Genomic DNA, 26,263 nt, shown 5'->3' on the forward strand with positions numbered 1-26,263 from the left:
GCATTCACTCATGCCATCTACAAAACCTCTACAGATGTTCAGGCTGGTGGGGAATGAGACATGAATAAGGGCAGCTGTGCTGTAAGATGGAAAGGATTCCCTATTTTGAGTTTTGTGGGTCTCCAGTTTTACCTGATGGGATGGCGTGGGATAGCAAGCTTCACGGTGGAGGTGGCATTTGAATTTGGTTTGGAAGCTTGCGTGGGGTACATATGGGAGAGAGTCATTGTAGGCACAGAGAGGAGCAGGTTAGCTCACGGAGCACAGATTATGGGCTAAGTGTTCTGCCATGGCTGTTTGGGAGAGGAGGGAAAAAGAAAACTTTCAGAACCAAGATTTACTGAACCCTTGCCAAGCACTTTATTAGATTATTATCACTATTGTAATAAATTACCACAAATTTAGTGGCTTAAAACAATACACATTTATTCTCTTATAGTTCTGGAGGTCAGAAGTCTGAAATCAGTTTCACTAGGCTAAAATCAGGGTATTGGCAAGGCTGGTTCCTCCTGGAGGTCCTGAGGGGTAAATCTATTATCTTGCTTTTTTCAACTTCTAGTGGCTGTCTATATTCCTTGGCTTATGGCCCCTTCCTCAATGTCCAAAGGTCATCACTCCAATCTCTGTTTCCTTCATCACTGCATCTTTTCCTGTGACTCTGACCTCCATGTATCCCTCTTATAAGGGCTATTGTGATTATATAGGGTTCACCTGCTTATACAGGATAATCTCAAATGCCTTAATTTAATCACACCTACAGAGTCCCCTTTACCATAAAAAGGTAGCATTCACAGGTTCTGGAGGTTAGAATGTGGTCCTCTTTGGGGCCATTATTTAACCTACCATAGATGCCCAGTACATTCATCATCTCTGTAAGACTCCGGGACTCCCTCACAGCTTTGCCTATTACACAGGCTTCTTCCAAGCCCTTGCGGATCCCTGCCCCGGGAAGAGTCCATCCTGCCAGCAGCTTCTCATAATGACCACCAGAGGGAGTGCCTCCTCACAGCTGGTGCTTTCAGGCTCTTCCCTCCTCCTCCCCGCAGCTCTCTCTCCTCTCCCTCCCTTTCCCCTCTTCAGTATCTTTCATCAAAACTTTCCTCTCATCTCCTTTGAGCTAGAGGCTCTCTCATACCGAGGACACAGGGTTCCTGAGCTTGAAGATTTAATGGACTGTTCGAGAAAAGAAATCAGTTACAGTGATGGAATGGAGAGTGTGATGTATAGGGAGAGGAGGCTCTGGAGTAAGAAAGACCCAAACTGTACCTTAATTCTGCCTTCTATGAACTGTGAGGTTTCGGATAAGTCACTGCACCTCTCAGAGCTGTGATGGAACTAAATGGAACCTACGTTGGAGAGTTGTGGGGATTGCGTGAGATGTCAGTTTTCGTATGTATATATTCATGCTACTAATAGCACCTACTTCATAGGATTACTTTGTGAACTAAGTGAGATAATGCACATAGATTGCCTATTTCATACTAAGCACTCAAAATTCTAGCTCTTTAATAAGTATTTATATAAACCACAACTCATAGTAGGCCCTTAATGTTAGTTCTTTCCCCGTAACTCTAACCCTACCTCTATTCTACAGATGTAGAAACTGAGGCTCAGAGAGGGTCTGTGCTTCCCTAAGGTAATGTAGGGAATGAGAAGAGCAGGGACCTCTCTACATCTTTCTTCTATGCCCAGCATAAAGACAATAGCACAGACAGAAATCCTGGGCTCTCAGGGCCAAATTGTAAAATAAGTTCCCTTCATCATTTGCTAAAGGCAAGAGGCTACCAGGATGACAAAGCAGGCAGGGACTTGCCCACACAGGTTGGGGCTCAGTACCCAGTAGTTGATGGAGTCCTCTGCATAGCAATCACCTGTAGCTCTTGCTTGGGTCTCAAGTCCATTTGGTTATTTCTGGTTAAACAATTAGCATTCAAGGCCTTTTACTAACTGGCCCTAATTTAATTCCTAATTCCATACTTGTATCGCTCCATTCCCCCAACAATTTATGTTACTTACTTAATTCATTTATTCATTTAGTAAATATTTGAGTTTCTACTACATGCCAGACAAGAGTACTCTTGCCACTCGGGCTTGAAAGGGCAACAGGAGGAAGCTATAATTGGAGCCTGGGAGCCACATGACAGGAGCTAAGCCTTTTAGTAGAGGGATGCAGCCAACCCGTGGAGACCCAGAAGGGAGGGAGTGGAGGAGGCTGCTTTGCTGTTGAGGAACTTAGGGGAAGACAGCACCAAAAGAGTGTGTGTGTCTCAAAGACAGGCAGGTTCCAGCACTAAGGAACTAGTATTAAAATTAACGGAGATGGAAACAATAAGAAAAAGTCAAAATGAAATACTAGAACTAAAAAACAAAGATGAAGAACTTCTCTCGGTTCATTAGTAGACTCAACACATCCAAAGGAAAGATCAGCGAATTTAAAGATAGGCTAATGAAATTACCCAAACTGAAAAAGAGAGAGAAAAAGGAATGAAAACAAACAGAATAGAGCATTCAAGAGCTGTGATACTATGTCGAACAGTCTAACATCCATGTAATTGAAATCCCAGAAGGAGAAGAGATAACAAAGCCTCAGTTTCTACATCTGAACATTTTCCAAAGTAATGACAGATACGGTTTTGGAAACCATAGATCCAAGAACACAGAGAATCTCAACAGAATAATTACTTTTTAAAATCTAACACATTATATTAAAGCTGCTTGAAAAAACCAAAAGCAAAATGAAAATCTTGAAGGCAACCAGAGAAAAAGATACATTACATACAGAAGAACAAAAATGAGAATTACATCTTTAAAGAGTTAAAAAAACAAAATTGTCAACCTAAATATCTTTCAAAATTTAGGGTAGACAAAAATACGGATGTTTTTAAGCAAGCAAAAGCCAAGAGAATTAATTCCCAGCAGACTTGTGCTATAAGAAACATTAAAGGAAGTTCTTCATGCAGGAGGAATATGAGAATATGATACCAGACAAAAACTTGGATTTACTCTAAGAAATAAAGAACTCTAAAAAAGGTAAAAAGGAAGACAAGTATTAAATACTTTTAGGGCTTTCCAAGTTCATAATCACATCATCTACAAGGGATAGATATACTCCTTTCCTCTCCAATTCTTAAGTCCCTTACTGATTTCTCTTCTCTGATTGCTTTGCCTAATGCATCCAGTATGATGTTGAATAGCACTGGGAATTTATTGCTGATCTTGATGGAAATGCCACTAGTATTTCTCCATTAAGTAAGAATCTAGCTTTAGGAACAAAGCATATGCATCATGGTATATAGTAGTGTGACATTGAATTCTTTTCTAGCATTTTCTAATATAATATCTCTAATATTTTATTTAAATATTTTTTGTTAATATTCACAAGCAATTCAATAAGTCTATGGTTCTCTGTTTTTGTGTTTTCTTTAAAAATGAGTTTAAATATTAAAATTACAATTGCTACATAAGAAATTGGAAGTTGTAGGGTTAACTCAGTATATAGCCCTTCCACATACTCAGAAGACTGATAGCTGCCCTGCCAGCACCCAAGGAAGGCAGTGCACAAAGAGCTTTCAGCAGTGCCTACTCCCAAGGACGTTTTCTGCTGCTTCCAAGGACGTTTTCTGCTGCTTCCATGGACGTTATCTGCTCCTGTAACCAAGCAGCACATCTTGCTCCCATTCGTCTAAGAAGGCGGCTTCTCCCCCAATGAGATAACTCCTCTCTCTGCTTGTGTGCATAAAAACTCTGCTTGGTCTTGGTCAGTAGGCTTTATACTGTCAGCTTTGACCAGCTGACCAGCCACTGCTGAAGCTTTCCTGCCTTGTGAGTAATAAATGGCATTTCTCACCTTTCTGGTCCTCCTGGTGGTTCTTCCGGAATATCCAAACCCAGGTGCAAGTTCCAGGCCTGGAGCTCTTGCATTACAGAAGTTTTTCTTCATTTTAAAAGCTGTAAAACAATTTATGGAGCATTGGAGCTATCTAGTCTCTACAGATTTAGTAAACTTCTCCTGTTTACCAAAAAAGCCTGGTGCTTTTTTTGTGGGGAAATTCCTTGATAATTTTCTCTTCTGTGGAAACTAATCTAAGTTTTCTATCTTTAATTTAACCTGCAGTTGGACAAAATTATCTAACACAAAGTTAAGTTTTCTATCTTTAACTGGATCAGTTTGGTAAATTGTATTTTCCTAGGAAACTCTCAATTTCATCTAAAAATGCAAATTTATGTAAATTGAAGTTTGCAAAGTATAGATGCTTCTCGACTTATGATGGTTTACGTCTTGATAAACTCATCCTAAATTGACACTATTGTAAGTTAACATATTTAATGCATCTAACTTACCAAATGTCATAGCTAAGCCTAGCCTGCCTTTAATTTGCTCAGAACACTCACATTAACCTGCAGTTGGACAAAATTATCTAACACAAAGCCAATTTTATAATAAAGTGTTGAATAACTCAAGTAATTTATTATGTATATCGCTTTTGCCCCATCATAATCAAAAAACTATAAGTTAAACCATCATAAGTTGAGGACTATCTGTAGTTTCTTTTGATTTTTAAAATATCTTTTGTTATAATTATTTCTCCATTGTCCCTTCTTATTTTGTTTGTGTCATTTGTCCCTTTAGTCTTTATTACATTAGCTAATTGTTAATTTCACTGACTTTTTTAGAAAACCAAAATTTTAATTTATTAATTAGCTCTATTCTCTTTCTCATTAAGTCTTGCTTTTATTTTTATTTTTTCTTCCTTGTTCTTTCTTTTAGGTTTCTTTGTTGCTCTTTTGCTAGATATTATGACCTGGGAATTTAGTCTTACTTTTATTTTTATTCACATGTCCATTTCCTCAAAATCAATTATGGATTCAATATTTTATGAATTCCAACATCCCAAGAGAGGTTTTTTTGGAATTTGTTAACATGATTCTAAAATGTCATGGAAGAGTAAAGGGTTAAGTAAAGCCTGGACACTTCTAAGATAGAAAGGCAGAGAAGCTTACCCTTTCAGATATTAGAACAAAATAATTAAAATGGTGTGGCACTGGTAGAGATAGATAAATTGACTGATGAGAAAGAATAAAAGCCCTGACATAGGCCATGTATGTGTAGAAATCTGTTGTATGACAGAGGTGGCACATTACATCATTGGGGGAAGGGAGGAGTGTTTGATATATCGGCTTGTGAAAAAAATAATTATCTATATATTGAAAGATAAAACTGGAACTTAACTTATACTACATAAAAATCCAGATGAATTAAAAACTTACATATGAAAAACAAAACTTAAATTTTTTGTGTGTGTCTATGGTCATACTAGCCTGAACAAGCCCGATCCTGTCTGATCTTGGAAGCTAAGCAGGGTCGGGCCTGGTTAGTACTTGGATGGGAGACCACCTAGGAAGACCAGGTGCTGTAGGTGTAAAAAATAAATAAATAAGGAATTGTAAGCTGACAAGGTCCTTGCAATCAGTGAGGTCAACCAAGGATTGCCTTGCCCCGCCCCCCAAAATAAATAAATAAATAAATGTTTTGATATGTATTATTTTTTAAATTAAGTTTGTTGGGGTAACATTGGTTATTTTTGATATGTATTATTTTTTAAATTAAATTTGTTGGGGTAACATTGGTTAATAACATTATATAAAGTTTACATGTACAACATTATAGTATGAGATCTGTACACTAAATTGTGTCTTCACTACCTGATGCCTAGTTTCCTTTTGTTACCATATATTTGACCCCTTAACCCTCTTCATCCTTCCTCCACACTCCTTTCCCTCTGGTAACCACATTTTGTAGTCTGTATCTATGAGTTTGTTTTCTGTTTAAAACTTTACATTCTTAATGGAAAATATAGGTAAGAAAAGATTTTCTAAATCAGACCAAGCAATGTCTATTTAATAAAAGACAGATAAATATGAATGGATTAAAATTAAAAATAACTATCCAATGACATCTTAAAAGTTAAGTTAAAAATTGGGAGAAGATTCACAATATACAGAACCAACAAAAGATTAGTATCATGACTGCATAAAAAAACATCAAATTCAAACAAAAAGTTTAAACACTGTAGAGAAATGGACAAAAATTAAGAACAAGCTTTTCACAGAAGAGGAAATGCCTGTGAATAAAGACCCATTTAGCATTTTTAATCAGGAAATGCAAATCAAGACCACAACAAGATATCACTTTATACACTAGCAAAAAATAAGAAGTCTAACCAAGAATCAGAGAGGACATGCATCTATGAGATCTCTCATATATTTCTGGTGGGAGTGCAATTTGGTGCTACTCTTTTGGAAAACAGCTTGGCCCTAATCCCAAGCTTGAGCATTCACATGCTCTTTGGCCCAGCTATGTTGAAACTGAGAGGGAGAACGGGCATAATGACAGAGAGACCAGTAAGATAGCCCATGACAGAGTCAGAGAGACTGGCTGTGGGAATGGAAAGCAGCTTTCCAATGCAAGAGATATTAAAGTCAACAAAAGACTAGAACAAGAGCTTCACAGAAAGTGATATCCAAATGGCCAATAAACACATTAAAATGTGTTCACCCTCATAAGCTGTTAGAAAAATACTATAAACCATAATGAAGTAAGTACCTCTACACATTCACTAAAGTGATTAAACTGCAGAGGAGGATGTAGAGCGACCAGAATTCTTACACAAGGCTTGTGCAAGTGTATATATGCTATACACTTTGGAAAGCTATACGCCTTTATACCAGAAGGCCCAGCGATTCTGCTCCCAGAACACACCCAACAGAAATGTATAAACACATGCACCAAAAAACAGGTGCAAACTGCCCAAACTGCTGTGCGATAGACAGGAAAGTTGTTAAGAAAGTGGGTCCTGAGTGTTCTCATCACCAGGAGAATTTTTTTCTTTTCTTTTTATCATATCTACATGAGATAATGGATATTAACTAACCCCATTATGGTAATCATTTCACAATATATGTAAATCAAATAATCATTTTATACATCTTAAACTTATACAGCCATGTATGCCAATAGTTTCTCAATAAAACTAGAGAGGAAAATGCCCATACCAACACGGTTCATAACAGCCAGAACAGGAAACAAGCCAAATGCTTCTCAGCAGCAAAATGGATAAGTTGTGGCATATTCACACAATGAAATCCATATGGCAATGAAAACAAAATTACCACAAATACACACAATTTGGGATGACTTTCAAAAAATATACTCTTGAGCCATGAAGCCAGTCCCGAAGAGTACATAGTGTAAGGTTCACTTTTTACAAAATTCAGAAGCAGAGATGAGGATAGTGGTGAGCCACAGGAGGAGAAGAGTGACTGGCAAGGACACAGGGAAGCCAGTCAGCTTCTATTTGTTGAGAGTGGTAGTTACATGAGTATGTCCACTTTGTGCAAATGCATCACTCTGTGCACTTAGGATTTATGCATTTCACTGTACGTTTGATATATTTCAATTTAAAATGTACACTTAAAAGGAGAGATTTAGGAGAATTGACTGATGGACGTGGATGAAGAAGGACAGAGAGAGTGTAGTGTGACGCTAAGGTTTTGGCCCGAGGAAACTGGTCAGTGGAGTTACTCTTTACTGAGATGGCTAAGGGCCGAGGAATGGCCAGAGTGGGCAGGTGAGTAGAAATCAAGTATAGTTTTAAACATGTTGTGATGGAGGGGCCAAGCATGCTTTCAAGTGAAGATGTGAAGTAGTCATCTAGATATTCAAGTCTGGAGTCCCAAGGGGAAGTCAGAGCTGAAGATACAGATTTAGAAGTCTTCACTGTGTAAGCCTGGATGAGATCTCTAAGAGAGTGAGTGTGAAGAGAAGAGAAAAGGTCCAAGAAGGACAGGAGAAAACTCAAACATTTAATCTAGTAAAGGATAAGAACCTAGTAAAGGATAAGCATAAAGGAGACCAAGGAGAAGCCAGAGAAGCAGGAAGGAAATTAGAGAGTATGATGTCCATAGGCCAAGTAGTTTCAAGAAGAAGGAAGTGGTCCACCAGGTCTAAGGCAGCTGAGAGGTCAAGATGAGGTCAAAATTGACCACTGGATTTAGCAACATGGAGGCCATTGGTGCATCTATCAAGGGCAGTTCTGTGGAACAGTGGCATCTGAGGTATAGAGTCACAGAGGACAGGATGGGAGGCCAAGGTGTGGAATGCAGACAGCTCTTCCAAGTTCTTCTGTACAATAGGGCAGGAGGCGGAGGAGCTAGCTTGTGGGGCCAAAGGATTTTTAGATGGGAGCTATTACCGCATATTTGTGGAGGGGGAGCAATGGACATGGCAGGAGAGAGAGGAGACAATTATTGGAGCCAGGTCATTGGGCGGGTGGGAAGAGGACAAGATTGTATTAAACTTGAGACTTTACCTGCTAAGTGAAGGGCAAGATCCAAGCGATTAGTGAAAAATGATCTCACAGATAAGTCATAGCCGAAGAAGGCAACTGCCCTAGATAAGGGCTGTATACTTCCTTCTATTCCTTCTTATTTTCAGCTGGGCCCAGGACAGGTGGATTCAAAGGTTTCTCCTAGGAAACAAGTCCCTACCTGGGAAGGGACAGGGAGGCATTGTGGCTAGGCTGGGCAAATCACCTTCTTCCCCTACCCACAGGTTGCTTACACAACCTCCACCTACAACAGAAACCAGTGGATGCCTCTGACCACAGCAGTGCCCAGAGAAGCCTCCAGCACTGGCAGAAGAACCAACATGGTGAAGTTTGCGTCTTTGTTCGTGCCATGGTAGCGCAGGCTGCAGACCCTCGTGGTCCTGCAATGGATCTTCTCTTTCTTGGTCCTGGGTAAGGGGGTGCTGGACTGGGGTTCAGGGAGACCGTGGGCACCTGGTACTGAAGGGTGCTTTGCTGTGCTCAGAGCCCCTGACCAGAGGCCTTTGGAGGGTGTCATCAGGTGTGGGTTAAGGTGGAGTAGAAGTCACCACCTGTGCCTTTGGGCAGGTTACTTAGCTTTCCTGGGCTGTGTGTTCTACCTGAGTACTAAGACAGAGCCCCCACCTCAGGCTGCCTGTGGTGTGGAGAAGGATCTAGGCAACTGTGGGAAAGTTCCAGGCTCCTCAGGCCGTTCAGAGGAGATGGATGGATTTTCTTCCTTTCAGAGAGGAAGAAACAGAGGTAGTGGGGGTGGGAGGAGGGAGTCGGGAAAAGAGAGGGGAACAGGGAAAGAACAGGAAGGGGAGAGAAGGTACAGGCTGAAAGTAGAGTGAGGAGTGAGTGGGTTACCAGGCAAACCTAGGTCAGACTTCAGCTGGGCAACTGACCAGCTGTTTGACCTTGGTGGACCCATGCCTGACCTCTCCAGGCCTTTATTTCATCATCTGCAGAATGGGACTGACAATCTTGACTTTATAGAGCTGTCATGGGGTAAAATGAAGAGATGTGCTTACTCTGCCCTGTCTTGGGGCCTGGGCTGGGATTGCGTAAGAGGGTCCCCTTACCTCCCTCACCCTGACAGTGAACACATCAGTTGTGGCTGGGGCGGCCACACTTGCCCAAACTCCAGCTTTGCTGATGGAAATGTTTTCGAGGAGGGCTCAGGCCTGAGGATTGGGAGAGAGAGTGAGTGGAGTATGCAGAGTCTTCATTTCATCTGTTGACACCAGACCTGGTAGAAACTGCTACCCCCATAGCTAGTGTTCAGCCTGTAACCGAAGGCCACAGTCCTGGTACTAAAATATAGATGTACTCTGTACAGGTTGGTCAATAGCAATCACACAAACACACACACACACACACACCACCACCACCACCACCACCACACAGATATACACACAACACCACAACACACCACATCGCACCACACCAGATGCTTTCTTAGAATCTCTTCACAATTTTGCAGCTCAAAGATTCACCTCCAGCAAAACAAGTCCTTCAGTACCCTGCCCCTAGCATCCCTTATGTTGATCTGTGTCTCCAACCTCAGGGTTGTTAAACATTTTAAACATCCCTGGTTATGCCCATTACACAGATGAGAAGAGAAACTAGGTGTCTTAAATGTCCAAGGCTGTAGATGCAGAGTCCTGGGCTTTTCCTACTGCCAACAGACGAGAGAGCAAGAGACAGAAGGAGGAGAGAAGGCAGAGAGAATGGGAGGAGGTATGAGAGGAGGTGTGGGCTAGGAGGCTGTGGAGGAAGAATGGGGAGGGAGGTCTATATCCAGAGCAGGCTGCGAGTGCTGGCTCCTGGACTGTGGCCTAGGACCACAGGGGATAAAGGACCTCATACTCTGCTTGTCTCATGTGAGCTCTGTGAGCAAAAGTGTGTCTGACTGGCCGTGCCCACCCCCAGCCCTGTGGACCTGTGGCACAGGAGTCTTGGAATGTCAGGAGCAGTGAAGAGGTCAAAGTCACCCTGGGCCTGGAGGACTAGAGGGAAAACAGTTGAGAAAAGAGATCTGGACCCACTGGTTCCAGGAGTGGGAGGTTTTACCTTATCCCTTATCCTGGGGGCAAAGGGGAGCCCCAACAGGGCTTTAAAGAGGGGAGTGACAAGGTCCAATCTGAGTGTTAAAGGTCCCTGTGGCTGCAGTCGAGATATCTACTGTGTTTGGGGAGTGGGGCAATAGACCTATGGCATGGAGCAGTCACACTTTAGATCAGGGGTTGCCAAATCACGGCCCATTGGTCAACTGATTGTTTTTGTATTTGCACAGTCCATGAGGTAAGAATGGTTTTAACATTTTTAAATGATTGTATTTAAAATGGTTATGTGCCTATGTAATATCCTCCAAGTTGCCTCATGAGCTGCAAAGTCTAAAGTATTTAAAGTGTGGCCCTTTAAGAAAAAGATTGCCAGCCCTGGTCTCGGGAGGCCAGCAGTGGATGGAGAGAAGTGGCCCCTTTTAAGAGATATTTAGGAGATAGATTGAAAGGCTGGCAGGAGAGTAAGGGCTTCCAGTAGAGATGTAAAGACTCTACACACTTATTGAACAGCTGGTTCACACTGAAGTTAGAAGAGTAGTAAAAAAGTGGCTGGAGAAGTCAGCTAGGACCTGTCACCAAAAACTCAAGGCCCAGAGCTAAATATTTTCCCAGTGGATTACATTTTACTGTCTATTTCCTTTCCTCTCCTCTATAACTCACACACTCACACAGGAAGATAAACTCCATTCAAACAGTTCGTCTTGTTCTCAGCTGCATCTCTAGCTCCTAGAACAGTTGGAGTTGATAAATATTTTTTTGAATGAATAAATGGGAGCATGATATAGCCAAAATAATGAGTTGGATCCCAGATCTCATCCTACTAGCTTGCTGTGTGAGCTTAGCCAATTTGCATACCCTCTGTAGACCTTATAAAGTGGGGTTTAAAATTTTTCCCTCTTAAAGTTGTGAGGATTAAGTAAAAGAAAGTGTCTCTCTTCCTAAGTGAACTACAGTCTGGGTTTTGCCTGCTATCAGGAGTTAAAGGGTGAGGCCAGGATGAGGGGGCTGGTGTGGTACAAATGCTTTGTGTGTATTTTTCCTAAACTTTTTCTTTCTGACTGTAAAACTAATATATTCTATTGTAAAAGATTGAAACAAAATAATTATCTTAAAAGTAAAAGACTCCCCCAAAGCCTACTCTCCAGGTAGCCACTGTTAACAATTTGTTTTTATTCTCTGAAACTGGTTTCCTTAAAGTGGGAGTTACCCACATGGGCTTTTGATTTTGCCTAAAGGAGAGAGCCTTAGCTGGAGATCTTTATTATTTTTTCACGTGAGCTTTTTTAATGTGAGAAAAATAAATAAATAAAATTTAAGTCAATCTCCGAGCTACCCTTGTCCCCTGGCACCCTGTCTCCTTCCTCCAGATCAGCAGAGTCCTTGCATCCTCTATGCATGTGCAACCACGTGTATGCAAATGTTCTTTCCAAAGTCCCATGACCTTACTTAATTCACGTAACTTCTGGTAACTTCTCTATAAATTCCTTAGGACAGTCTATGTATTGAGTTGTGTGTTTGCGAAGAGAGACACTTTGCTTCTTCCTTTCCAATCTTGATGCTGTCCATTCATTTTTCTTGCCCTGTAGCACTGGCCAGGACCTCTGGTACAATACTGAAGGGAAGTGGGGACTCCTTTTCTTCACCAGGAAAGAGCATTGCATGCAGAGAAAACAGCACGAGCAAAAGCTAAGAAACTGTTAGAGATCAGTGAGCTGTAGGAACACGCAGCAGTTTAGTGTGGCCCAAGCATTGGGTGTATATGTGGGTGAGGTGAGGCTGGAGCAGGGAGTGGGTAGGGCCAACTACGCAGAGCTTGATTGCCATGATGAGCTGCGCGGGCTGTGCCTTGAAGTCATGGGAAAGCCATGGAAGGGATTTCATTAGAGGGGGGATCTGGTCAGACTTATCTTTGGAAAGGTGGGCTAGAGGGTGGACAGACGGAGGGCTAGGCAGAAAGAGGGCCTCCTTTTTCTCTAAAATCCCAAAAGATCGAAACTAGAAACAGTTAATACGACAGTTGTCCACCAGGTATTTATTGAATACCTGGTGAAAAGCAAACTCCAGTTGACCCTTGAGCAGTGTAGGAGTTAGGGGTGCCAATCCCCACCCCATGCTGTCTAAAATCCATGTATAACTTTTAACTCTAAAACTTAACTACCGATAGCCTACTGTTGACCAGAAGCCTTGCCAATAACATAAACAGTCAGTTAACACGTATTTTGCATATATGTTACATGTATCATATGTTATATTCTTACGATAAACTAAGCTTGAAAAAAGAAAATATTATTAAGAAAATTATAAGGAACAGAATATACATTTACAGTGTTCTACATATCTATTGAAAAATAAATCTACATATAAATGGACCAGTGCAGTTCAAAGCTTTGCTGTTCAAGGGCTGACTATACTTTACTGGAGAGAGGGAGGAGGAAGGGGAAGACCAGAGTGAATAAGGCAGCCTGGTGCCGTGGGGAAAACGAGTTTTGGAGTTCGCCCTACCTAAGTTCAAGTCCATGCTTCCAGTGTGACATTGGGCTGGCTGCTTCTCTCCTCCTTGAAGGCATTGGAAGCTGATGTCTTCTTCCAGGGGCTAAGGGCTGGACAGGACAGCTAGTGCTAGGTACGTGGGAGACTCAGTTTGGGCAGTCTCACCTCCTTTCTGTCACACCTCTGACCACTGACAGCTGCTGCTTCCCTCCCCAGCCCAGATCTGCACTGTGGTCTTCACAGGCCTCCTGTTCACAAGACTCTGGTTATTTAGTGTCCTGTATGCAACCTGGTGGTACCTCGACTGAGAGAAGCAACAGCAGGGGGGCAGGCTCATCTAGATCCTAAGACACTGGGTCATATGGAAGTACATGAAGGACTATTTCCCCATCTTGGTGAGTACTGGGGTTGAGTAAGATGTGGCCAGGGCCCCACGTCTCATGGGGAAAAGTGTGGTCCTATGAGCAATGAGAAGAACTGGACTGGAAGGCAGAAGCCAGGGCTTCCACCACTATGTGGCATGGGGAAGAGTCCAGCTCCTCTCTGGCCATCTGCATGGATGTGGAACCAATATAAGGATTGATAAATGTGCAGAATTTGAAGGAGATCTGAGAGACATATACCGTGGCCCACATATATATCTTATAGGTATAAACTCCTCAGCAGCCCAGGTTTGGGGGTGAAGATAATACACTCAAGGTCCTAAGAGACCATCTAGCTCTACTTCATCAGATGAGGAGACTGATAACTAGAGAGAGACAAAAGTATGACCAAGGTCATACAAGTTCTTTTACTGGTTTTAAAGTTTGTGCATTAACTATGGGTAAAGCAGCAGGGGAGAGAGCCCCGAGTTGGTTCTCAGGTTTTCTCCTGCCTTTAACTCTGGTATATTATGTGTCCTTGGCCAAGGCCTTGTGCCCTGGCACCCTGTCCCATTCTGAACCTCAGTTTACCCATATACCCAGTGAGCCGACTGATTCCTCCTTCTCTGAGTGCTTTTGAATTTCTGTCTCTGTGACTCAGGACACCTAATGGTCATTGTGGACAATTGACCCTGGACCCAAAGATCAGTCCTGAGTAAACAGACCCTTTAGCTCCTTTACTGAACTACAGACAGACTAATTCTTGAACGTAAATAGCTGGGCAGGGTTGGTTTATTGGCCAGATGGGATAGGATGGGGCAGGCAGAGGGACACAGAGAGATGCCAAGCAGGGACAGTAGGCTCTCTTCTGGAAACAGGGGAGAGAAAAGAGGTTTGGAATATGATCTTGAGCTAGACAGACTAGGTTCTACTACCAGTTCTGACACATATCAGCTGTGTGACCTTGGGTGAAATACACAGACTCTCTGAGCCTGTTTCCCCATATGTAAAGTAGAAACAATGGCACATACATCACTGAGTTGTGTGGATTCAGTGAGACAATGAGTAAAGCACTTTGTAGGTTCTCAGTGATTTAGTAACTAGGATCATTTTTCTGAGTCATTGGGGACTCTGGGGAGGCTTGGCTATGGCTGTGGGTCTGGAGAGGACTCTAGTAGCCCAGAGTCCTGTTGCTCTGACCTTCACACCTGCATGACTTCTCCTACTCCATTTGGGAGCCCCACCTCTTCTTGCCCCTCAGGAGTTAGGTCCCCAGCTGGTAAAAGGGGAAGGAGTGGAGAAAACAGGCTCACAGAGGTTAAACAACTCACCCGAGTCATGGGCACTCATTGGCAAAGTCAGGGCCCCTGCTTTCTCCCTTCTCATAGTCCTGGGGCTCTGGAACTAGGGTGCAGGAGCCCTTAATGCCCTAGTAAGCAGGGCCTCCTGGGCAAAGGGCAAAGGTAGGACAGGGCAGGGCAGGGCAGTAGGTCAGGGGCTGGGCAGAGAGTAGAAAGTTGGCCGGCAGAGACTTCCATGCTCATGTGGAGTGATAGATGTTGAAAGGCAGAGCAAGTGGGCAGTGCTTGAGGGCCCCAAGTGGGGGTGATCTTCCTCACCCCCTATGTTTGCTTCTTCTGCAGTGTGTCCTCCCAGGATTTCGTCATCAAAGAGAAGCAGGGCTTGCTGGGTCTGGAAAGGGGCCATAGGCATGTCATGGGCAGAGTCCTTTGTCCCCATCCAAGACCTCTGAGCTTGAGATTCTGAATTCCCTTCTCTTCCTCTCCTCTTCCCAGGTCAGGGCTTGTTCTCCTGAACCAAGGTCAGAGTTTCCACTGGAAAGTGTGTGTGAATGTCAGCTTCCAAGCCAAAGAATCCTTAAGCAGGCTCTGGCCTCTAATAGAGCTTTGTGGATTCTGGCTTTGTGGTCTCACCTCCCACTGTGAGCTGAATCCTGAGTTCACCAAGGAAAGAAAGGGAAAAGCACAGGTGCAGGCCCGGAAGCTAGCCACAGTATGGCTTTTGAGCAATAAGCCTGATGTCCAGTGTGATTAAAGTAAAAGGTACGACTGGGATGAGAATGGAGAGGTTTTCAGCAATAAGGTAATGGAGCCCACTGAAGGCCATTCCACAGAACTGGGACTCTGCAACCGAAAGTTCTCCAGAGGGCTGTCTTCCAGTCACTCAAGGGTTTACAAAGGATCGCATCTGGCTCTTTGTCCCTGGAGCTGCTGCCAGTTGCAGGTCTGGTAGAAAAAAGATACTGAGATGGCTCTCTGCCTCTCCTATCCACTGCCCTTCTTGATTCTTCCCCAGCCAGGAACCTCTCAAGCTGGGTTTCTCAGTCTCTAGGATATTGACCCTGGTGAGACACTGGACTTGATTTACAGAAATCCTATTTGCACACTGTTTCAGGATTGGTGCCCCCTGCAGGCCTATAGCACCAAGTGGCCAGCAGAGGGCCAGATGACGCACATTTTTACTTTGCCGGTCCTAGGCTGAGAGCCTGCAGGGGTCAGATTGTGGCCTGAAGATTCCTTTTCCCATGGGCTCCCGGGAGACCCTCAACTCTTCCAAAAGGATCTACAAGGACCTTGGGGTGGGCAGGAGATGGGGAAGTCCCAGGGAGGGAGTCCCAACTCTGTGGAAGCTCTCCCTCTTTCATAAGCCTCTGCACGCCCCCATCAAATGCATGTGGCTTTCTGAGCTCCTATCAGTTCTAACTGTGATGTTATGAACTAGCGTCTAGTGGTGGAATTTCAAGCAAAATTAGGAAACTGTTTCCGGGCCCTGGAGTTTTCTAAACTCACTCTACAGGCTTCCTTAAAAGCTAATGGTGGAGAACCAGGCGATGTTTCACATAGGGAGGAACTGTCTCCACCTCATGCTGAAGACCAGCTGGGGAGCTGGGCTTCCCGTGCGAGGATGTCATCATCCTGGATCAGATACTGCTTACACAGGTCAAGGCCTGAGGAGGGGCGAAGTGCTGTGACCAGGACTGTGACCTGGCATCAGGAAATGGCTCAGTGCAGGATACATCACTGACCCCTCCCGCTCACACCTGGGAGTTGTTACTCCGCTGCCCTGCAGGCATCGCTACGGTTTGTGCTCCCCTTCCCAGCCCCGCCTCCTCTCAGCACTGAGGTCTCTTAACCTAAGTCAGAGGGACTCGGGTGGCCAGCCACCCACCTGGGACAGAACTCCAGCTTATATTGTCTTTGGACAGGGCACTCGCTTTCTCCTGCAATGGCTCCTTTCATTATGGGAGGGCTCTGCCTGTGAGAAAGTCTTCCCTCACAAGGAGCTGGGGCTTGTCTCCTGTGCCCGCCCCCTCAGGAGTCCTACTTCTGCTATGGGCACAGGGTCCTGGCACAGAGCACAGCTGTCCCCTCAGCCCTAGGGCTGCCCTGAAGGGATTGGGGGGGGGCGCTCATTTCTTCTGCACTTGTTGCCACTCCCTCTTCCACCCAGGTAGCTCTCCAGGAGGCTTTCTCTGCACCATTGACATTTCGGGCTGAATGATTCTTTGATGTGTGTGTGTGCGTGTGTAGTGATTCTAACTTCATCCCTGGCCTCTACCCTACTAGAGTCCAGTAACACTCCCATCTACCCATGCGACCACCAGAAATGTCTGCAAACATTACTAAATGTCCCTAGTGTGGAGGCGGGATAATGAGCCCTGGTTGAGAGCTGCTCCTCTAGAGCCTGGGGTCTGTCTCGCAGACTCCTCCAAACCTGCCCTTCTCTCCTCCTGAAGCCCTAAGTTCTGACCACAGTCACCTCTTCATCTGGGCTCCACTTCCACTAAAGCCTCCCTCCCCAGTCCATCCTCCACTCAGCAGCCAGAATAATCCTCATATAATGTTAAAACATAGCAGTGACTCCCACCACACCTAGAATAAAATCTAATTTTTGCTGCAGCCTATAGACCCATGCACCCCAGATCCCTACTCACTCCTCACCTGCCTCTCCTTCCCCCTTTGCCATCCCAGTTCTGCAGGCATGAACTGTGTCACTTGTGCTGATACCTTTACTTGAAGTGCACTTCTCCCGCACCCCCCATTTAACCCCACCACCTTTCACCTGGGTTCTCCTACAAGGCGGCCGAACCCACTAGTCACACACTTGCAGCTATGTTGCCTGTGTTAACTTGCCTCTGCCACTTTACTAGCTATGTGATCTAGACTAAGCTAATTAACCTGTGTCTCAGTTTCCTCGTCTGTAAAATGAGGGCATTGGTGCCAGTACTTCCTTCCCAGGGTTAATAGAGGATGAAGCGCATTGGTGTCGCAAGTGCGTGGCACACAATAGATGCTGGGAATTCCCCACCTTGTGCACTGTTCCCAGCTCTCGGTGCCTGGCACATAATATACTTCTTCAATTCTAAGATAGCCTCAGTGGTAAAACATACCAGTTTTTTAAGTACTGCTAAGAAAAAATTCTTCCAATTAGAATTGTCAGTTGTATTTTGATAACAAAATGTTTAAGATGTGAAAAAAAGGTGCGTCTTAGAATTGAGGGAATAGGTCTGTAGTTGCCAGTGAGTGTCTATTAACTGAGCACATGACTGTTGAAGGGCGAGAGGACAGAACTGAGAACTTACCAATGGAGAAGCCTGGGGTGGCCGAAGCCCCGACTTAAGCTATGTTGAGTCACTGCTGGGGCCAGGGAGACTATCCAAGCCTTTCATTCTATCCGACCATGATAGGATGAATCAGGAAAGGATTCCAGTCCACACACACACACACAACCAACTACCTGAACCTGGAAGAGGACTCTTTTGATTTAGAGTGGGGATTCTCAAACTTTGATATATATCAGATTCCCCTAGGAAATTTATCACACATCAGACCTTTCAAATCAAACCTTGCTTGCTCTGCATTTTTAACCTACTGAGTTATCAAGGTACATTAATAGGCCGGGAATAGGTTATCCAAGGCTAAGCTGCTGATGCAGAACCTCTGTCTTGGAGTGGACTCCTGAGTGCCCTGGACCTTCCAAGACCAGAAAGGAGAAGGTCCTCGAGACAGTCCTGAGTCTCAGGCTATTTCCTCGGGCCTGGGGCAAAGGCTTCCTGGCTCTCTTGGGTGCTCTCTGCAGGAGACAGCGGAACCCAGACGCGGTCATCTGTGTGCCTGTGGGCAGGTCACTTACCCCTCTGCATCTCAGTTTCCTTCACTGTCCAATGGAGGCTCTTGCCCTGCAACTGGCTTCCCTACAACCATGGTTAAAGAGGCCAGCGGTGTGGGTGCTTCATGACCCATAAAAGAGCCATCAGGACAGTGGGCTCTTGAGGCATTTGGGTTGCCCCAAGGATGTGAGGGCACAAGAGAATTTGTCAAAAGATGGGACTGGGTAGACATGGGAGAGCCACAGCCCCTCACTGTCCTTGCTCCCATCCAAGGTTGAGATGTCCTCTCCTAGAGAGTCTGTGTAGGGCTGTGATCTTCTAGCAAGAGTCTTGGGGTTCAAGGTAGAAATGACCCTGGGAGAACTGAAAACATGTTTGCATAAAGACTTGTACAGAGTATTCATGGCCACATTACCTGCCATGGCCAAAGGCCATTAAATGGGCAAACAAAATGTGGTCTATTCATACAATGGAATAGTATACAGTAATAAAAAGGAGTAAAGTATCAATACTTGCTTCGACATAGATGAACCTTGAAAACAGTCTGTGAAGTAAAAGAAGGCAACACAAAAGCCACATATTATATGATTCCATTTTTATGAAATGTCCAGAATAGGCAAATCCATTGAGACAGAAAATAAATTAGTGGTTGCCGGGACAGGAGGAAAGAAGAGTGACTGCTAATGGGTATGGATTTCTTTGAAGGATGTTGAAAATGCTCTGGAGTTACATAGTGGGGATGGTTGCATGCCTTCGAAATATACTAAAATCACTAAATTGCACACTTTAAAAAGGTGAATTTGATGGGGGTATGAATTATATAAATTTTAAAAATAGCAACCACCATTGCCTAGCAACCTGACCATTCTCTTCCCCGGTTGCCTCTACCTGGTGCCATGCCCAGCCTGCCATGACAGTTACCCAGAAGGGGCTTTCCCCAGATATCTGTTGTTGCTTAGTCACACTCCCCTCCCCTAAGAGAACTGAAGGAGCAAGCAGAGAGCACAGGAGTTTACAAACCTTTTCCTTCTAGGTGTACCTCACCTGAAACCAGTAATGACCCTGTGAGGGAGATGTTATCATTGTCCTGTGGGATAGAGGGGAAGCTGAGGCAAAAAGAGGGCAAAGGTCAGGTGATGGGCCAACAGCAGAACCTAGGTTTCTTGACTCGCAGCTCAGTGAAACCCAAGTGCCATGTCAGGACAGGGACAGGGGCAGGAGCCCTTTCTTCCAAGGCCAGCTGCTTCAGCTTCATCCATTCATGGTTCATTCTTTCCTTCCTTCATTCCACAGTCTCTCAGGGAGCATCTCTTCTGTTCCAGGCCTGCACTGAGGACACAGAGATGCCACCACCAGGTGGCCTGTAATCTCAAGGCTGTCACCGTGATGGTGGGATGTCGCTTGGGCACAGGGGGGCAGATGGAAGAGGTTCGCCCAGAAAGTGAGCAGGAGAGATGCGGACCAGGCCTCCGTGGGATAGCAATGGCCTCATCAGTGTACACACTTGAACATGCACATGCAAATATTGACGCACTTGCCTAGACACAGGCCCTTACACTCACCAGGATAGCTCTCCACACACAAAGACTTCTTTACTCGGGGAATAATCATTTTTTCATTTGTTTATTATTTTATTTATTTCATTTATTTATTAATTCATTATTCATTTAAAATAGGTAATGCATTCTTTTTCCAAATGTGAAAGGGACAAAAAGATATGTAGTGAAAAGTCCTGTCCCACTTCATATCCCATCTCCCCATTTCCTTCCCCAGAGGCAACTATGAGAGGCAACCAGTGTTTGGTGCATGTACATACCAGCACATGTATGTTCCCCTACTTTTCCTGACGCAGTCGGTGACATTCTGCACACATCGTCTTGCCCCTTGCTGTTTCACCTGACAAACCACTGTGGCCATCTTTCCTTCTCAGGACAAGAAGAGCTGTCACACTTTTCTATGGCTGCATAGTGGTCCGTTATGTAAATGTTTCATAATTTTTCTAAACAGGCCTTGTTGATGGATGTTTGAGTAGGTGCCAAATTTTTGCTATTACTAAAAAATAATGCTTCAGTTAATAATCTTGTTTTGCACAAATACGAGAAATTCTGTAGCTAAATTCCTCAGCCGTGCAGTTGCTGGGCTGAAAGGTGAATTACATATTTGGGTTGTATTGACAAATCACCTTTATGGAGGTTGTACAAAATTACCTTTCTCACTTGGTAATAAAAGAGAATTTATAAGCCAGTGCTTTAGTGCAGGGAGCCAGGTATGTTTTTAAAGAAACACCAACAAATGGGTTCCTGAGGAAGCAGCTTTCCCAGTGAGCTGGTGAGAAATTTCTGGTTATATTATATCTCTGTCTTTGTTTTCATGTCCAATAAATCCCTATTGCATAAATGGAGGAGGTTTGTCCCTGTCTGGGAGGCAATGGTCCCTGCAGCCTTTCTGCAAAGTGTCGATGGTTTATCGGAGGGCATACTGGGTAGGGGAGTAGATTGCAGAGACCAAGTCCAGGTCAAGGACAAGAGAAGCTGGATGAGACAGACAGGCTCAGATCTCCATTGCTGTTGCCCACATCCTTCCAGGATGCTCTAAGGGTGGGCGGCCAGGTCTCTGGGGCCTCAAAGGCAGCAACAAGTATCCTCAGGGAGTCACCCACTGGATGTTTCAGCTTGATGATAGGATGAACTTTCACCCTCAAAAAGCTGAGCCAGAGTGGAAATGGCTACCGCCTGCCCCCCAATTAGGAGTGCAAATTGCCTGGGCCTGGGCAATCCTATCAGGGAAAGCCTCCTGCCAGGGGCTTGGGGCCTCAGGGGCCTTCAAACTCTAATGGCTGTGGCTCCCAGAGTGCAGAGCACTGTAAAGGGTGGGCTGCACTGGGGTTCCTGACAGGGTGGAGAATGGATTGGTTACCCCCCGCCCCCACATATGCAATCACTGCCCATGGCAATAATCTTTGCAGACTCGGCCACATTGCAGCCTGTTCAGTAACTGGCTGGGAACAGAATTTGTTAACTCGGTTCCTGCCCCCTCCACTCACCCAGCTTCACCTGGAAACTGCTAATGATGAACGGCTCTCCTCTCCCACTCAGTGTACAGTGTATGGTGGTCCCTGCTACACCCTCCACGCTGAAGTCCTGACTTGACCCAGGCAAAATGCTGTGTCAGCAACGCTGCCTATGGCTGGGGGAAGAGTGAGCAAAAGGCAAGGAAAGTCTGGTGCAAGGGGAGCAGAGAGCTGCTGGGGAGACACTTGTGTTGTACAGAGGTAAATAGGACTAGGGTTAGCCTACTGGTCTGCGTGCTCTTTCAACATAAGAGGAATCCACTCCCGATATATCTTGCAAATGCTCACTCCCTGTGCCAATTTTTATATTGAGTTTTGTAAAACCGGGCTCTTCTATGGTGGTGTCCCTGTGTGGCCTTTTGATGCCTTCAAATTACATCCTGCCATATCGTAGTCTTCGTAATTCCAGGGCACCCTCAGAACTAAGCTTCTTGGCAGTTCCGGGAGGTAGGCGGGACAGGGCCAAATGTCCCTATTTTACAGGTGAAGAGCCTAGGAGGGAAGCAATTTGCCCAAAGCTAGCAGTGAGTCTGAGACGCAGCCAGCACCATGGTATCACCAGGTGCATTCACCCACTATATCTCAATCTTCATGAAAACTGAGGCTCAGAGAGGGAGAATGACTTGCCCGAGGTCACACTGGAGAGAGGCAGAGTCAGGCTGCACATGCAGATCCGGCTCTGGCTCACTAGGTTGCTGTCCTTGCAGCTGGTCAAGACTGCAGCCGGACCCCTCCCGGAACTACTTTGCTGGCTTTCACTCCCTCAGGGTTCTGGCCACCAGAGCCTTTGTCGATCTGTGCACTGAGAGCACGGGCTTCCCTGAGCTCTTCCCCAGCATCTGCCCCCACCTGATGAAGCTGCCCCTGTGGTTCCGGGCTCCTTTCTTCAGGGATTAGCTCATGTCAGAGTGTGAGTCTTCCCCACTTGGGTAGCTTAGGAAGACGAGACTGCAGGCATGGAGGAGGGATCTTAGCGAGGGCTGCCAATAGTTGTGTATTTCTTCCAAGAGCATGTGTAGCGGCAGAAGGAGGCTAGACCCAAGGAAGCACTTCCCACAGCACCAAGTGGGACAATGAGCTCAGTGATGGGGTTAAGGAGTTCCCAGTCCTCAGGGAACTCTCAGCTAGAGTGGGAGGAGTAGGGGACCCAGGCCTCTGTGGGCACTTTTGGTGATCTCTTTCTTGAGCCACATCTACCCCCACAGTCCCTGCCACTTCGCCTCATACATGACCATCATCTTCTCTCCCCAGGGCTGGTCACATCGGACAAGGAGAGCGCTGCTCACATTCTGAACAGGAAGGATGGTGGCAACCTGCTGGGTGTCATTGTAGGGGGCGTCCAGGAGGCACTCAATACCAGGCCTGGCACCTGCACACTGCTGCTGCGGGAACTGCAAGGGCTTCATCAGGCTCGCCCTGATGCATGGGTATCTGGGAAGAAGGCTCTGGGTTCACCTGGAGATTGGCAAGAATTGTATTTTGGTAGGAAGACAGCAAGACTAATGGAGATTCTATTTTGGCAGAGAGATCCTCAGTCCATTCACAATACCAACGATATTTTGGAGAGCAATGTACTATCTCATGCCCAAATACCCAAGAGAGATTGCAGAGGGGAGACGTGGTGATCAAAGGGACTAGATGGGAAGGGATATATTGCCCAAAGCTGACACTGGATCTGAGACCTGTGGGATCTGGGATAATGGAGTTTGAGGCATATTGCAGAGCTGTTCTCTGAACTCGAAGTATCTTTGAAGAATACAAGCTAACTGGGGCAGGAGAGATTGTTCTGTAATGTTAGCAGGTGTTTTCTATCTGAGAGGACTCTCTGAAGCATTCTGGTCTATCTGTCATGGTGTAACTGGGAGATCGTGGTCCTGAGCAGGGCCAGGACGTGCTCAAGGTCAGAAAGCAAGCTATGGCAGATCTGAGAAACAACTCAGGTCTCCTGCTTCTGGCCCAGGGCTCTGTCTTCTGCTCTAATTCCTGGTCACTGGGTCCTTGCCAGAAGCTAGGTGCTCAGCTGAGGGCCTCCCACATGCCTTCTTTTATCTGTCTCCCTCTGGCGCAGCTCTGGTATCAATATTCTCCTTTGGGGAGAATGGCCTCTTTGACCAAATCGAGAACTCTCCTGGCTCCTTGTGCCGGATCCAGAACTGGCTACAGAAAGTCACGAGTGTCTCCCTCCCACTCTTTCATGGCCGTGGCATCTTTCAGTACAGCTTTGGTCTTTTACCCCACCTCCAGCCTATCACCACTGTGGGTAAGCCAAGATCCAGGCTGGGGGCGGGTAGGCTACAGGGAAAGGGGCCTGGGCTGAGTGCTGCAAGGGGACATGGAATGGGCCAGACACTTCCTTGCCCTCACGGAGCTCACATTCTAGACTGAGAAACAGTTGCATAAGCAGATAACCCCAATACGAGATGGTCTGGGATGAGAACTGTAACAGAGGCACAAAGAACTATGGTTGCTACTGATTACTGAGCTCCTGCTATGTACCAGGCACTGCATTGGCTCCCTTGCATGCAGCATCTTGGTTTGTCCTGACAACCTTCAAGGTAAGGACTATGATCCCTATTTCATTGGTTAGAAACCGAAGCTCAGAGAAGTTAAGAAACTTTCAAAATGAAAAAAGCACACTGTCTTTGAGTAACAAAGTTGAGGTTTGAATGAGGATCTATTCAACTTTTTATTATACCAGAGAAAGAGGGTCTAATTCTGACCAGGAGGATCCAATAAGGCTCATTGGAGAATGTGGATATAAGGGAAGGGCATTCCAAGTATGTTAGAATTGTGTGTAAAGTAGCAATCACTAGAGCGGAGTTGGGGTTTATTTCCTGTAAATAATGGGCGTGAGCTTTAGTGTATGGACTTAATGTCATCTTTTTCAGCTATTTGGAAACTTTGTTTGCTCTCTTCCTGGATTCCAACTAGGTTCCTCTGGCAAAGCCTGTAGAGAGGTCCATTCATCTCTAGCCACCCGTTTGTTAGCCGAGCACAGACTTAGTGACCCACCCTACACCATGACTTTCCTGTGCTGTGTGGCAACCTTTCATGAAGGTTAATATTGCTGCTGCCTCCAGAGCTATTCCCAAGAGAAGGTGGGAGAGGTGCTTTCTCAGCCAGGCAGACCAAGAGGAAGGAGATCAGTTAGGGCCTTCCTGACTCCTCCCTAGAATGAAGGGGGCAGTGCATGGAGGGAGAAGAGGGAAGAAGAGCTGCCTGGGCTGCAGGCCCACCTCATCCTAGAAATATGTGTGCTTCTAATCATGGCAGCTTAGATTCCCAGAACCATATGTCCTGGAGGTTAAGAAGACATCCCCCGTTTTTAAAACCTGACACTGATTCTTCTCGGCTATTTGACCTTGAACGAATTACTTAACCTCTCTAAGCCTCATTGCCTTACCTGTCAATGGGAATAATACAGGTTTGATCCCCAGAGGATTATTATGAGGATTAAAGAGATGTAATCTCCTTTATGTAAAGCATCTGGCACATTTCCTGGCACATTGCAATGCTAGCTGGTGGTGTTGCTATTATATCTGAATCTTGGAGTTTCTTTAATATCTTATAACCCATCACCTGAAATAGGGTTGAAAGGGATGGCGGTAAGAACACTTTCCTGCAGGGATGACCACAGGGGTGGGCACCTGCCCCAAGGGCCCCTACTCTGAGCTACTGCCCACCTCTGTGTTTGCAGTGGGAAAGCCCATCCAGGTGGAGAAGATACCGAATCCCTCACAGGAGGAGGTAGACAAGCTGCACCATCACTACATCAAGGAGCTGTGTAACCTCTTCGAAGCCCACAAGCTCAAGTACAATGTCCCCATGGACCAACACTTGGAGTTCTGCGAAGCACCTCCCCAGAGGAGGGGCTGCCCCAAAGGGCAGGGCTAGCATTAGGGAGCCCAGTGGTAGGTGCTGTGATCTGAGAAGGCTTCGTAGAGGAGTCTGTTGAAAATATCTTCAAAGCCTTCCCAGACTCCTGCAAATCAAATCCCAAGTCACAACTGGCAGTGTGAGAGGGGAAACTAGACTCCAGCATTGGTGATTTTTACTCCTGTGCAAAACCTCTGCAAATTTTCCTCTCCTTGGTCTGCTCACCTGTGAAATGGGAGAAAGGGCTGGAAGAGAATGATTTTTGAAGTCTCTGTCCTCTGTTGTAATCTCACTCACTACCTTGAGTGACGGCACAAAAGAAGCCACCAGCTTCAGCCTCTTCTCCTACTAGCTCTCTCATCCCGCACCCTGGGTGTCCCAGCTCCTCCTTCCCTGATCTGGAGAGAAAGGGGTGGCCATGAAGCCCCTGCAATTACCCTAGGCACCTTTGAGTTTGGGGATCCCCTGAGCTATGGAGTTGCAGCCAGAAGGGTCCAAAAGGTGGATAAGGAGAAATGTACTCTGTCACTGGCTGTATGGGCAGGTCTTTTCATGCTCCCTCTGAGTCTCAGTTTCTCTGACTAAGATGATCTCTGAGTCTCAGCTCTGACATCGCATAGGCTGAGAGCTCCACGAGACACCTCATATTTGAACTTTGTAATTTCAGCACTTGACCTTTGCACAAAAAGTGGGAAGGCTCCATAAATGTCAATTCAATAAATGAAAGGATTCTACTTTAGCCTTCTTCTCTTTCTCCCCACCCTGCAACTGAAAAGGCTGGTCAAAACCTCTCCTCTGACCACCAGCCTGGCCCTGTGGCCCTACAGCCTTGTCTCATCTTCCCAGAAGGTGGATCATATTGGGCTAGAGAAGGCCATGTTGGCTCTTCTTTCTTGACC

General features: G+C 45.5%; 1 protein-coding gene and 1 pseudogene across 1 annotated transcript; both read left to right on the plus strand.

Moving 5' to 3' along the window:
- Positions 1-5,301: 5,301 nt before the first annotated feature.
- LOC112474736 lies at positions 5,302-5,420 on the plus strand (annotated as a pseudogene).
- A 3,287-nt stretch (positions 5,421-8,707) lies between these two features.
- Positions 8,708-25,382, plus strand: MOGAT2 (monoacylglycerol O-acyltransferase 2). Its single transcript, XM_006926859.1, is given in 7 exon segments — positions 8,708-8,798; positions 13,142-13,337; positions 22,205-22,398; positions 22,740-22,876; positions 22,878-22,920; positions 23,557-23,748; positions 25,186-25,382. Coding segments are annotated over 7 exon segments (1,050 nt in total).
- The last annotated feature ends 881 nt before the right edge of the window (positions 25,383-26,263 follow it).

Source organism: Pteropus alecto, unplaced genomic scaffold (assembly GCF_000325575.1).
Source record: "Pteropus alecto unplaced genomic scaffold, ASM32557v1 scaffold7, whole genome shotgun sequence".
NCBI classification, from domain to species: Eukaryota; Metazoa; Chordata; class Mammalia; order Chiroptera; family Pteropodidae; genus Pteropus; species Pteropus alecto.